Consider the following 14,347-nt stretch of genomic DNA (forward strand, 5'->3'; position numbering starts at 1 on the left):
TTTCACCGGAACCGAAGTACTATTTTGGCACCTCTTCCCAGCTCACAACATCCTTTCGGAATTTGTAAATAATTTCCCTTAATTCCTGCCCTGAAGAAAGTGATCCTTTATTCACCTAAATGTAAACATCTCCTACCTGAGAATCAGACCTAAGCACTTTGAGGGCAGCCTTGCCTCGGGAGGTCTCTAGTCATGCCCCCTGAGGAACTAAGCCCGTACTGTCTCAAGAGTGAGCATCATGCATGCTGTGCTCCTGAGCCTAGACCTCACCCCCAAGGTCCTCATCAGACAGACATAGATGCCAGCTCTTCTTCAAGCCTCTTGAAGGAGTCATGTAGAGCCTACATTACAGTGCCCACTCCCACCCCCTTCTCAAAATGGTCCTTGCTAAGAGTCCTTTGTATGATCCTAAGGCTCTGGCAGCTTAGCCTGCCAGAGAAGGAGCAGCTTCCATCTCAGGCCTGCTCAAGTAGCTACTGTTAGCATTTGGACACTACCTATTCCCTGCAAATTCATGTATGAAAGCTAGGTCCCTGCTGGTGGTGTTATTTTGGAGGTCATGGGAACTTCAGGGAGTAGGGCCTAGCTAGAGAAACAGGTTATGGAGTGCAGGTCCTCAGAGGTACCTTAAAGGTCCTAGCTCCATCCTCACTTGATCTTTGGCTCCTGACTGCCACGAAGTATCTCCTCCTCCCCACATTCCCGCCACCACAATGCTAGGCCCAAGTATATGGAACCAAGTAATCATGAACTAAAACCCCTGAGTGAACTAACCTTCCTTCCTTCTGGCACATTGTTTCTGCCAGGCATTTAGTCACAAGTAGCAAAAAGTAGCTACTACGACTGTTATAAACAGTTAAGGCAACATCTTCCTCGGAAAGGACTTCTAGGCTTCCTTTCATATTTTCCCTCACTACAATCTCTCCTTTGCTCACTCTGTCACTTCAATGTGTCTTGGGCACCTGCTTCTGTACCTCTATATCCCCAAACAGATCTCTTAAAACCCTCAAACACCTGATAGCAAAGGTGGAAAGCTGGGTATCTGCAGTTGTCCCCACACACACACTAGAATTCAGACTCAGCAGAGTGTTTCAGGCCTGTGTCCCCACGCACAAGCCCTTCAATACAACCTGTCCCCTGTTAGTTTGACTCAACAAATGCCTATTTTCAAGAAACTTAAGCTGGCTGCTTCTGCTTCACCTCTTCAAAAGAGGCCATCCCGAGGCCTGCCCCTCCCAGAATCAGGAAGTCCCAAGTGCCAGCACTAAGTGGTATTCAAACCAGGAAAGCCCATGTGGCTGAGGCAGCCCCCACAGACAACCACAGTGCCAGGTCTTCTCAGGCAAGCCGGAGTGACAGCACTAGTGACAGGCGGGGCCTCTTACACGGCAAAGCCATAGTTCAAATATTTATCGTATGTGTCTGGCTTTCACACAGAATGCGCAACCTGCCAGTTACCACTGTTTACCTTGGTAGAAATTCACGGGAAATCTTAGTCTGAACAGGCCTAGAGTTTATTTTACTGCCAGAGAAACAACTTTCTTTGATAAATCATCCGTGTGACAGTGTCCCTGAGAGACTAAACAAAGATCTCAAGCATAATCTACGGCCTTTGAGAAGCCTTGCAAAGCTAATGCGTGTTTAATTGGCTGCTCTAGGCAGGTTGGGGCAGGGCAAGGGTCTGACATTTCTTTGGCCATTTGTTCTCCTTTAAGAAAAAAAAAAAATACAGATTGAAGTTTTTGGCTCATTTCGGCAAAACTGGATAAAACCTACCAGCATTTCAAGGCTCCTTTCTTCTGAATATAGCCTATTTGTGGGGCCGCGCATCGCAAGGAAGCTGTTTGAAAAGGAACTCCCGGCCTGGACTACCGCTTGAGAAAAAGGGGAGGGAGAGGGAAGCATGCCGACACAAAGGGGGCTCTCAAATCTCTCTGAAACAGACCCCAATAAATTATGAGCCGAATATATTACGGGTAAGATTTCTCAAAAGACACACTAGCTCAAAAGAAAACTCCAGTGGGCGTGCCCGGGAGCTGGTGTGGATTGGGTTATAATTGTCTGGTGGCTTCTAACTGCCTGACTGAGGAGTGTCATCAAATGCAAGTCCGGACCTCCTTAGCTTCTAGACTATATAGTGGAAGAGGTGTGGGGGAGGGGCAGCTGCTTGTCTGTATTTGGTTTTGTTAACTACAGCCCTCTGAAGCCACACAAACCTTCAAGTTTTCAAACTACTTCATAAAAGCCTTCTACTAATCAGAGAATTACCTACATATTCCCTTCCACTTCTTAATCTTTCCTTTTTTTTTGTAAGTTTTCTCTGTTTGTCCAACAAGATTAATTTCATGAGTGACAGAATTCTCCTTCCTAGACTGAGTTCCATCCTAAAATGGTTCTTTGTACTAAGTGAACATTACTATGGGGTAAATAGATTCTACAGTCCAGGAAATGGCAATTAATTAATCTACTGGATTAATTCAGTTCTCTGAACAACACCTTGTTGGAACTACCATTTGAGACAGCAGGCTCAGGGAGGTTGAGAGACTTTCTTTCGGTGGCCCAGCTTAAAGGGTTTGGATTTAATCCAAGTCTGTCTGGCTCTGTATGCTTGGCCTCTCCACCAAGAAGAAATCCAACAATGGTAGAGTACCTTTTCTGTGTGAGGCGCAAGGAGCACTCCATCCCCCTGCCACGGGGCTCCTCCACCATCTTGGCAGGACAGGAGGACGATGGGCATGCAAGAAGAGAAGGTGGCATCAGAAGGTATGAGCTAGCTTGCTGCCCAGTAAGGGAAAGCTGACAGGGTCCCAGTCCACATTGGGCAGCTTTGGGCTAACTCCTTTTTCTTGCTTTTTAGTCTATAAAGTGAGGGCATGGACTGGCTGACCTGTGAGGTTCCACCCGACTCAGCATATCTTTACAGTGACAAATTGGAACAGGTGCCCCACCCAGAACGCAAGGAAATAAGCAGCTTGAGCTGTCACCAGCCCCATATCCCAGCTTTTGCCCTATCTTTCCTTCTCCCCCACCCTCCAGAAAGGCTCCAAAAGGTGACAGTCGGGGGCAAATCCCCTTGGCTACCTTATCCATGACTGTTACATATAATAACAGTCATATACCAAAAGGAGACCTCATAAGGTAGGCCAAATTCACAGCCAAATACTGTCTGATCCCTTCCTGTGAGGCCCCTTGAGGAGTCACATTCTTCGAGAAAATGGTGTTTGCCGGGGGAATGAAGGGGAAGGGGAGAGATTATTGTTTAATGGGTACAAAGCTTTAGTGGAGATAATGAGAACTCCAGAGACAGGCCTGGTGACGTTCCCTCCACAAGGTGAGCATACTTCACACCACTGTATGAACACTTAGAAATGGCTGAGACAGTTAAGGTCCCTGTTAGGTTCCTGCCTAGGAAGCTAGGCAAGGGGTTGGACTACTCAGACCAGGGCATCTTGGCATTCAGATCGGAAGGCACTCCCAAAGACGCCTAGATGACGCTGCATGGCAAGTTCTGAATAACCCAGTCAGAACTACTCTTAACCAGGGACCAGGCATCATCCAGTCCTAAACCATGTGTGCACATACCTAAACCTATCAGACAAAGATACAAAGCAGACATACATCCCAAGCATGACGAGGGTGAAAGGTTGAAGGGAAAATTGAGTTTGGTTTAAAACTCAATTGGGTAAAAGCCATGAAGGCAGATCTGTGTGTGTGTGGGCATTCCTTAGTACCACTGGTAGGATACCACTTCATCTTATCTGTCGCTCACCAAATCTGCACCTGGGTATCAGCTACCATTTTGTAGGGGAAACTGAGGCATGGAGAATTTGAGAGGTTTACTCAGCATGCAGGGCCCACACACGGCAAAGAGACAAAGGATGTAAGTCTGCCCCAGAGGGTCCGGTGTGCTATCCTGGGGTTCACTGGTTTGAAGATGCCAACATGACGATCAACGACATTTGCCTTGCCTAACATTTTCCTGCCAGGCAAATATCAGTGACGGAGGAAGAATGTGCCACTCTCACTGGAGGGGAACACCAGCTCTTTACAGCTTTTCCTCCTGGTTCCTCAATGTGTGACCTCAGCCTCGTGATTCTCCTGCTTAGGCCCTGCCTCTGAGACCTCAGGCTAGTCCCCCAGGTCTCAAACATTCACAAGAACTCTCCAGTCTAGGTTCGAGGATGAGTAGTTGACTATATTAGCTACATGACCCTGGGAGGTTTTCTAGGCTTTGAGTTCAGCATGGTCCACAATGGATTTCTCAACCCCATGCATCAGGTAGCCTGGTTAAAATGAAATACAGACTACAAGCCATCTTAGACTGTCAGTGCTAGGATCAAAGGACCAAACTCACAATTCCCAGCACTTGGAACACTTGGCAACCATTTCAAGCTCAGGGAGTATGGATGAGATGGATGTTTGCATATTCTCAGTGCTCTCAGTTTGCTGTCTCTCTAACACTGATTCTCTTGTATCTGTTTGCTTTTGCTTTGAATGACCTAGACTAGGTCACTCCAAACCCAGCATGTTGCTTCCCTTGATTTAATAACAAATTTCACATCACACTTGGAAGAGTTGGTCTCCTTTACTTCGTGCCTGCTGTGTAGGAGACATTGTCCAGGGACCAGTCTGAGTACAAACGGGCCTTATTTTGTTCTAAGACTCGGATTTTTTTTTCACATTTTAGCAATGAAGTTATGTTTTCTTTGTCAGTGGTACAAGGCAGATAGAGCATCTATTAATCACACAGAAGGTAAATATGGCCCCAGACACAGAGCCTGCTCTCAAGCAGCTCTGCTGCTAGAATTGCCATGTTGGCAGCTGGTTCCACCCCCCACACACACACACACCCCATTTCCAAGAGGAAACCTGAAGTTTAGTTTGGAAAGTCAGAGCTGACTTTTTTTTTTTTTTTTATAAGAGAGCAAACTGCCTTGCAGTGAAGCTCAGCCCCCAACAGCCACTCAAGTCCCACAGAGGGAAGCTTGATTCTCCAACAGCCACTCAGCCAAGAAACCTTGAGAGAGTCGTGAGGCAAAGTGAGAACAGATTCATGGAGGAACAGGGACCACAGGAAATACTTCTAGGAAACATTCCCAGTGCTGACTCAGAGTTGATTTTCTTTTCCTTTCCTATTTGACTAATTTTGCTTACTGCCAAGCACAGTTGTTCTCTTTGAGGAAACCTATAAACAAACAAAGGGATGATATTCTCTCAGAGGGCAAGGAAAACTTCGGTGGTGGGGTGGGGACGGGGAGAGAACCCCTTCTTCATGAGTAGAAAACACTGGCTGAAGAAGTTGCCAGGAGAACTGGCGGGTCCCAAAAGTGAAGACGCAGGCTCAAGGGAAGTGATGCACTTCCTTGGGCAGGGTGGAAAGGCCCTGAGGGCACTCACAGAAAGTGGAAAAGAAAGTAGACTGGGTGGCTGGGGTTGGATTAGAACCCACTGGGAACTATAAATCAGATTAACATCTCCCTGAGATAAACTAACCTAGAGAGAGATGGCTGTGGGCACCAGCCATTAACAACAAAGTTATCATGGGGAAGCTTGCAGATGCTGCACTGGCCTCTTTAAGAACTAAGCACAGCACCCAGTCATCGTGTAGTAGGAAACGCAGGGAAGACTCAAGGCAGAGCAATGAGTCCTGACAGGTGCAGCAGGCAGGATGGTCACCATTTTGAGTCTGAAGCCTGATCTGATGCATTCCTGAGCATCAGCACATACTTCCTACTGCTGCTTTTACCTGTTGAGGGAAAAATGTGCTCCACACTGAGAGGGTAGAGTGCAAGAGGAGAGAGTGAATATAGTCATGCAGACGTGCCATGGGGTTGAACATGCATCCTTCAAGGGAAAGGTAGCAGGCTCCGCATGTCCGGCTCCACACTGGCTGTGGGAGTGCCAGGATGCACTGACAGAGAAGCAAAGAGAGAGAGAGCAAGTGTGTGTGCTCACCCCTAAGGAGCACACCCCTCACACAATGCTTTCCAGCAACTGATGTCTTCCCACTAGGGACACCAGGGCCACTTAATATAAAGCTTGATCCCTGGAGCGGGGAGTCAAACATTCTTTGCTGTGTGTTAGCTTGCATTGTCAAATGTCTTTGTTTTCTAACAGAATCCTATCAGTGTGGCTGACTGCCTCTCTTCCTTGAAATGAACCGAGCTAGGCAACAAGTTTCTCAACAAGGCTGCATTCTGCAGGGGACTAAGAAGGGCAGGGCTAAGCTCAGTCCCCACAGAGAGAGAAGAGAGGAAGAATCCTATTTATCGTTTTCTAAAAACCTTACAAACCAAAAGCCAAGAAACTCTCTCGTCCCTCAGAAAAGTCTAGCACACCCAATCCTCACCATGCACAGATGGGTACCTGCATGCCATAGTCCTAGCACTGTTCCTCATCTCACAGGAGGCGGGGGCAGGGGGGGGGAACTTTCAGAGAGTCAAAGTATTCCAAAGTATTCCAAGGAGGAAAGTAAATTCTCAGCTCTCTAGCTCATCAAATGTAAGGATTTGGTCAAATGAAGCCTTAGGTCTTGGAAGACCTCATGAACCAAAGAAGAAAACACTCTTAGGGTTACAAGAAGGAATCTTAAACAGGCCATCACTGCAGTCCACCAAGTCCTACTGGTTATTTACAAGGCTTTCCTTTAAGTAGTAACAGCTTGGGGGCTTGCTGGCCTGGCAGGTACCTACTGTCAAGGGGGAACAGCCAATACCAGTGAGTTGTGGTACATCCTCTGCACTTCTGTCTCCATTAGAAAGCCAAACTTACCATACTAGGTTCTTTTGAAGGCTTGCCTCTTCCAAATTTAGCTGCCACAAAGCCCCCAGAGAACAGAATTTTGGGAAGAAAATGAGAATAAGGGAATTTAACAATTTGGGGCTTGGTAAGTTCTAGACAAAGGCTCCAGACCTACACCCACTTTCTCAACAAGGCTGCACAGATGCTGGCCTTTAAATCCCTATAACCTCCACTCTGAATGAAACCTACCACTCCAGAAAAATCACTGAAGAGGGAGGCATCCAGCAAGGCATTACTTTGATGAAGAGTCCAAAGCTAGCCTGTGCTACATGGCCAGTGAAAGGCCAAGGCCAGACTAGGATACATCCAAGATTGTTTAAAAAATAAAAAGTCTTAAAAAAAATTTAAATGACAAGAAAAATAGGGTGTGACTCACACAAGCAGCAAAATGTAGCGGAAACCAAATAATGCAAATACAGACACTTGATATCAAAATTAAAATCCATCAGAAATAAATATAACTTTTTCAAAAAATGGGCATGCAATAAGCTCAGTAGCCTGACAACCTGAGTTCAATCCCCAGGAACAACATGACCAAAGTTGTTCTCTAGCCTCTGTATGCATGAGCATACACAAGTAGTTTTAAAAAAATAAATATAAACAGCCAGGCAATGGTGGTGCTCGCCTTTAATCCCAGCACTGGGAAGGCAGAGACTAGCGGATCTCTGTGAGTTCAAGGCCAGCCTGGTCTACAAAGTGAGTTCCAGGACAGCCAGGACTGTTACACAGAAGGAACCCTGTCTTGAAAAACCATAAAAATAAATAAATAAGCATCTATTCTCATTAAGGTCTCTTTGGCAAATGATTTGAACAATTCAGCTTCTGTACATATATCTGCAAACACCCTAAGAATATGTGTGCCATGACACACAAACTCCCTGGGCTTGGGAGTGCTCCCTCCCATTTGTGTGAGCTCATGGGCGCACACTACTTCACAATATCATACTCTTCCTGTACTTTATCATGTCAGGTTAATGAAAACACAGAGGAGATAACTCTAAACAGACATGAAAACTCACATCACCTACCTTTATACTTTCTCCCATAAGAAGTGAGAAATCCATTCTCAAGGACACAACCTGGAATTTTGAGCATCAAACTAAATCTGTCCTTCAGCAAAATGGGTCTAGCCTTGACCGCTGCTCTATATCCAGCAGTGGAAATCCAAGAGAGGGAGGGGGCAAACTCTAAAAGGGCACATTTCATACCGTTCTCGAAGTTCAGGAGTCATTGGGTTTTCTTGTTGGCCAGAGGGGCCATCCTAGAAGGGTCCTGAATTTGCTCCCTAGCCCAGTCTAGCCTCACTCTGGAAGCTGCAGGTGCTGATTTCGAATTCTTTTTCAACCCAGACTGACTTAGGAAGTAGGGAGAGAAATCACACTCCTGTGTCAACATCAGTGTTCTTTGCCCAGAAGGCCCTGACTAGGACCTCTGGTGAATCCGCTAAGCACAGAAATCTCCCCCTCCTGGGATGGCACCCCACCCACCCTGGGCCATTTCAGTCCAGGGTAGAGTAGTGCTGACACCTAGGGGTGAATATAAAAATCAAACCACAGAGAAAGTCAAGCCAGGGCTGCTACTGCAGCAGGTGAAGGGCACTTTACTCTCAGGCACCTGGCTTCCCCCAGTCCCCAAGTCTGCTTCCCTCTGCCATAAAAGAAGGTTCCTCCAAATCTGAGACACAGGGGCATATGTAGTCTAACTTTAATAAAAGATGGCCTATGCTCTACTCTCCCTAGACTTCCTTTTGCCTGAGAGTGAATATGAGAAGGTGGAGACAGAGGATGTAAAACTCAGACATGATGTCCCCGTGAGCTCCACCTTCAGGGGGAAACACAGGACAGGGAAAGGAGGGGAATCCAAGAGCCCTGAGTGAGGCTGAAACTCTAGCTTACCAAACTCGCTCGCACAGAGATGTTCAATGATGGCCTCGGATTTCAACTCGTTGTCACATGGAGGACACACTGTTGTACCTAAAAAAGGGAAGCAAGCAGAAACAGAAACTGTGTAAGTCACAGTGATGAGGACCCCTGGACAAGAGAGCAGGTGGGGGCCAGGTGAGCCAGGGCTAAAGGTCTGGAATTCGTGAAAGGTATCCAAAGAACGGCAATGAAGGGATCTTGAACTCAGGATCACAGGCATAAACAGATGAATGTTTTCTTCAAATATTTTGGCCTAGATATGTCGAGTGTGACGATTATTTAATTGACTGCTATCTGCAGTCGGTAGAGGCAGTCCAGGCTGCTATGAGTACCTGAAAAAAAAGAAAGCTAGCTTATACACCAAAACCGATCTTCCCCTGGTTTGTTTCTAGTTCTTCCCCTCCCCTTTATCTACCACCCCTCCAATTCCATCCCCCTTCCTACTTGCAAACTCTGAACAAGACAGCCCATCAATTTGACCAGGTCTTGGGGACCAAGAGAGGAGTCATACTCAATCACTCAAGCCCAGGGCCCTGAAGTGCCATAGAGACACTCCAGAAAGCAGGCTGTGTGTAGAGTGGGGGGATGGGAGGGGCCAGCCAGACCCACCAAATGGAGGGCAGAGCTGACCGAGAAGGAAACCCTTTAGATGATCTTTCATGAAGCACTTTGAAGAGAAGTGGGGGGGGGGGAAGCCACTGAGAGGTGACTAGGCCCCTGTGGGAAGCGGCTTCACAGGCCTCCTTGGAAAGGTAGAGAGAAAGTGTTTACAGGAGAATTGAAGTAGCTTATCATCTCCCTAAAATTCCTCCTTCTCATCACCTATCAAACAACTTAACAGTTTATTTGTGACCTAGAAAACCACAAGTACACTAAACATAGTCTATTCCTGGCATCCTGGACACTGGAGGCCAAATCCTGACTGGAGTTGAAAGGAAGTCACCCGAAGACAGTAGTCAAGGTGCGGTTTGGTGTGCTGAGCATCTGTGCTCACTGGCTTTCATTTCCTGTCACCTGTGGCTCACCAACACCATCCCTTTTCCCACCCCCTTCTCCATGGCTTAGGCTATGAAATGGGTACCCTCTTGGGTGCAGCTACTCCCCAGCCCACTCCCTCTAGGGCAGGGAACACATCTCCAGCCCATATCCACCAGTTTTCTCTCCCACATATACCATACTCTGGCAGCTGCCTTTCAAATTTGGGGGGCAGAAGCTAGCAAAACTCTTCGGGTCAGATGTTGGAAATATGTTTGTTTCACTCCCAGAGCTTGAAATTGGGTTCTGAAAGTGATGTTTCTGAATGACAACATAAAACCTCTTACTCAGAAATTTCCATCATGGTGTTTGCTTCCATGTAAAGAAAGGTAGAAAAAGGAAAGGAAGTTATAGACAGGATCATGAGACCTATAATAGGAAAAAGAACTGTGTGTTTGGGTTTCCTAGCTGTTATTATGATTGCTTTTTTTTTTAAGTAGACATTATCACACTGCAAAATTCAAGGTATAAAATGTTGAACAAAGGAGTAGCAAGGCATCCAAACATAAAGACCAAATCTTATCGGTCTCCTTCATACACCTCCAATTCTACTGGCACTCTGAGGATCTGCACCCCAACAGGACAGATGTTTCAGCCTGCAGATTCCTCCTGGCCTTCAATCGCTCTCAGTGCTGCTGCTGGTGGGGAAGGTGCAGGGTGGGAGTGGAACACCGTTTATTTTCAACATGGCTTTCCCTCTTCTCAATTTCTGCAGCCAGGAGCTGAGCAGCTTTCTCCAGAGGGAGAAGAATGTGTAATGCAATATTAATCTCTGCCCCTCATGTGTCTTTGGGGGCCCTGCAAGCCTACCTCACAGGAGGAATCTACTGAGACTTCCACTGGACAGGTAAACCAAAACATAGCTGTAAAGTGTGAAGCAAACGAATAAGACTAAGAGATTTTGTACTTTGTTAATGTCTACAAGAAAGTAGAGGGGAAAGCCAACGCTGGAATCAGGATTAAGATTACTTGTAAAATCAATGTGCACTAGGAGAGGAGAGAGTGGGAGGGAGGTGAAGGGAAAGAGATGGGGGAAGGGAAGGCAGGGAGATCGATTTTCCTTGGGCAGCTAGCTCTCTAAGGAGAGAGGAGGAGGTACCATAAGGAGCCTCTGGGAGAAGTGGGGGCTCCCTGGCCTCTCCAGCCTGTGACTACACAGCCTGGCTGACCTAATACACAACATACCTAAACAACACAACTGAACGCAATGGGCTCGTTCACACAACTCAGTGAAACCCGGCAGGGAAGGAGAACGACAATTTCCTAAGCTAGTCTAATGTATGTCCAAGATCTAGAAGTCGGTCTCCTGGGATGGATGGCACAATTCCCTTTCCTGTCACAGAAGCCAAGGTAGTGCGAGCAGCCTGTTTGAGAGAGAGGAAATCAAAGTCTTCGGCTCATTTCTCATGATCAGGCTCTTCTTTAATAACAACGAATGCCCCAGTATTCCTAAAACTGTATACTAAGATGTAATGCTGTGTTGAAATTTTGAGGTTTCAGTTTTAAGATAACAGGGTGGATGAGGACCAGAGAGTAGGCACCTGTAGGTAACTTACTATCATCTCAAAGTCCCAGGTCTTGTTCCAGGGCTACCAGTCTAAGGTTATGTGTCTTAATCTTCACTTATTCACACACAACTTAACTCTCAGCTAGCAGCGGGACAGCCCTTCAGGGCAAAGTGTGTGTAAGGGGGTTGTGCATCACATGGGACACCCTCATAATGGCAGTCTGACATTCTGGAGAGACATTGATGCCTCTCACAAAAGTCAAAATCACTTCAGAGAAAACCAGCCACAGCCACACTCCTACCAGACAACACACACACACACACACACACACACACAGAGAGAGAGAGAGAGAGAGAGAGAGAGAGAGAGAGGGGGGGGGTCTTTATTTAGCAAAGAAGTGCTCTACCTAAGCACCAGGCAAGGATGAACCAAACACATGGATTCACACAAAAGCATCCAGAAATGGGTTAGGGTGGGTGTGCCCTTTGCCCTGACAGATTTGGAGGGACTGGTTTGGGGGACCCTCAGAAACAGTGCCACTCCCTTCTGGTCCTCTTTTCTTGCCCCCAAACTTCAGCCACTTTACACAAAGCTGTTTCCCACAGGTTTGCACTTTATGCCCACCAATAACCTCAGAAAAGGGCAATCAATCAGTAGCCATGGGGAATGGAAGGAATACAAGCAAAGCTGGCCACAAGCTCTCCTGGCAGGCAGGAGTTAGGAAGGAAACTGTGGTCTGCAGGGGGTGGGGTGGGGAGGCTCAATGGGGATAGAAGAAGTCTAGGGAAATGCTCAACCCCCAGAGAGCCGTGTCAAAAGACTGCACATACCAGCCCTGAGGACAGGGGTGCCCAGGGCTACCATTTACCTTACAGGCTGGGACCCATGCCAGACGAGGGCAATCACTTTGGACCTACCTTCCTCCCCAGAATGAATAGGAGCCGTTCAAACGTCCCTCACGTCTACCCCAATCCTCACTCTGTGGCAGCCAAATGAGGCACTAAACAAGAGGCACTTGGCAGTGCAAGCCTGTAATCCCAGAGCTGAGGAGGCTGAAACAGGAGGAATTTGTGTTCAAGACCAGCCTGGGCTGCACACCAAGAGATTAAGACCCTGCCTCAGAAAGCCAAGACACTCAACACTTTAAGATAAGCTAAAGTATCCTCTTCAGAAGTGGCCTTGGGGTACCCTCTCCTGTGATAAGGGCCACTGGACAAGAGTATCTGCTATTCCTGAGCCTCATCCCACAGCAATGAACCCATTCCCAAGGAACTGGGCCAGGGCTGCTGTAGGGCTTGCTGCTTTGGGTTCTGTGCATGTTTTTGTTTTTTGTATCCAGATTCTCTCTCTCTCTCTCTCCCTCCCTCCCTCCTCCTCCTCCCTCCCTCCCTCCCTCCCTCCCTCCCTCCTCCCTCTCTCTCTCTCTCTCTCTCTCTCTCTCTCTCTCTCTCTCTCTCTCTCTCTCTCACACACACACACACACACACACACACCTTTAAATACCGGGTTCCCAGAACAAATTCTACTCCCCCAGGGTTCAGAATTTGCAGCACCCAATTTGCAGTTCCTCACCCCCCAGGAGGAGATAAACAATGAGCTAATTACATTTTTATCTTTCTAATTACCCAAGGATTTGTGTGAATGGGAGACGCAGGGGGTATGGAAGGATGGTGGACACGAGATTTTTGCATCCCCTAGATTTGCTAAATTCAAGGCTGTAGCCTGAGTTTAGAGGCGAAGAAACAGAAGTGGCTCTTTCTAAACTTCATTTCCTCAGCCAGTTCTGCAACACGAATGGAAGATAAACTAAGGAGAGGGGGTGTTTTGTTGCTGCTTGTTTTGCTTTTAGAAAAAAAAAAAAAAGACTTTCAAACTTATGAAAACAAACACAGGTTTCCCTCAGTCTGAGGTTTTTTGCAGTTTGGATGAGTTGTTTTCCTAGGGAGCAGTCTCTGTTTCGGATGTTAAGAGCTTTGGGTGGACACCCTCATTTTCTTCAAAACCTAAGGCTTAGCTTTGTTACAGGTATGGAAAACGCCAGACTGGAGCCCAGGAAGGGCAGCTCCAGGTTCACCCAACTCCCCCCGCCGTCCCCCCCCCCCCCCCGCACCTCACCCCCAGGGCCGAGGCTCCCCAGCAATCTCGAGGTACCTGGGCCAGTAGAAGGGCCAAGTGACGCCCGGACCTCCTAAAAGCTTTCGGGATCGAGTCTGCACACCTTGCGGGCTGTGGTGCACAGCTCCCTGCTATCCCCGCTGCAGCAGGGGCTCGCGGGCGTGGGAAGGAACACCCTTACCTTGGGGCTTCGAGGCTTCAGTGGCATTGGGCGGGGTCATGGCAATGCAGACGTCTCCCTCGGGGAACTTGTCACACTTGAGCATCTCGGGCCAGTAGAAGCCGAAGAACTGCATGACCGGCTCGCACGAGTCGCGCACGGCCTCGCAGAGCCAGCGGCACGGGTAGATGGGCCGGTCCAAACAGACGGGCGCGAAGAGAGAGCAGAGGAAGACCTGGGTGCCCATGTGGCAGTTCTTGTTGAGCAGAGGCACCCAGCTGCTGGCCTGCTGCTTCACCTCTGCCATGGTCTCATGCTCCAGCAGGTTGGGCAGCACCATCTTCTTGTAGCCCACGTTGTGGCACAGCCTCAGGTCCACCGGGATGTCCACGCACTGCGGAGGCTTGGTGTAGAAGCGGCCGCTCTGGTACGAGCCGATGTCCGACTGGAAGCTCACGTAGTCGTACTCGCTGGCCGAACCCGCGGCCAGCAGCGCGGCGACCAACGCCAGCAGCACTCCGGAGGTGGCCCCGCCACGGCCCCGCGCGCTGCGCCCGCTGCCCATGCTGCTCGGCGACGTCGGGGCTGCCCGCGCTGCCTTCACTCGCGCGTCCCGCTGCAAACTTCCCGGAGCCTCCGGGGACAAAGGCGCAGTGGCCGGCCCCGTCCGGCTGGCGGCCGCGCGCTGCTCCCCGAGTCTGGAGCCGATGGGGCCCTCGGAAGCCGCAGGCCGCGGCGGGACTGGAGCAGGGCAGGGAGCGCGCGGGACGGATCGAGTGCCGTCCCGGCTCGTGGAGGCGCGGCGG

The 14,347-nt window shown here is 48.6% G+C and overlaps 1 protein-coding gene across 1 annotated transcript in view; it reads right to left on the reverse strand.

Moving 5' to 3' along the window:
- Sfrp1 (secreted frizzled related protein 1) overlaps positions 1 to 14,106 on the reverse strand; it is a 37,199-nt gene extending 23,093 nt beyond the window's left edge. The window contains exons 1-2 of the mRNA XM_027395305.2: positions 13,563 to 14,106; positions 8,697 to 8,774 (exon numbers count right to left, since the gene is read on the reverse strand). Coding sequence (XP_027251106.1) covers positions 8,697 to 8,774; positions 13,563 to 14,106 — 622 coding nt within the window. The remainder of the gene's footprint in view (positions 1 to 8,696; positions 8,775 to 13,562) is intronic.
- Positions 14,107 to 14,347: the final 241 nt, after the last annotated feature.

This window comes from Cricetulus griseus (genome assembly GCF_003668045.3).
Source record: "Cricetulus griseus strain 17A/GY chromosome 1 unlocalized genomic scaffold, alternate assembly CriGri-PICRH-1.0 chr1_1, whole genome shotgun sequence".
Taxonomy (NCBI): Eukaryota; Metazoa; Chordata; class Mammalia; order Rodentia; family Cricetidae; genus Cricetulus; species Cricetulus griseus.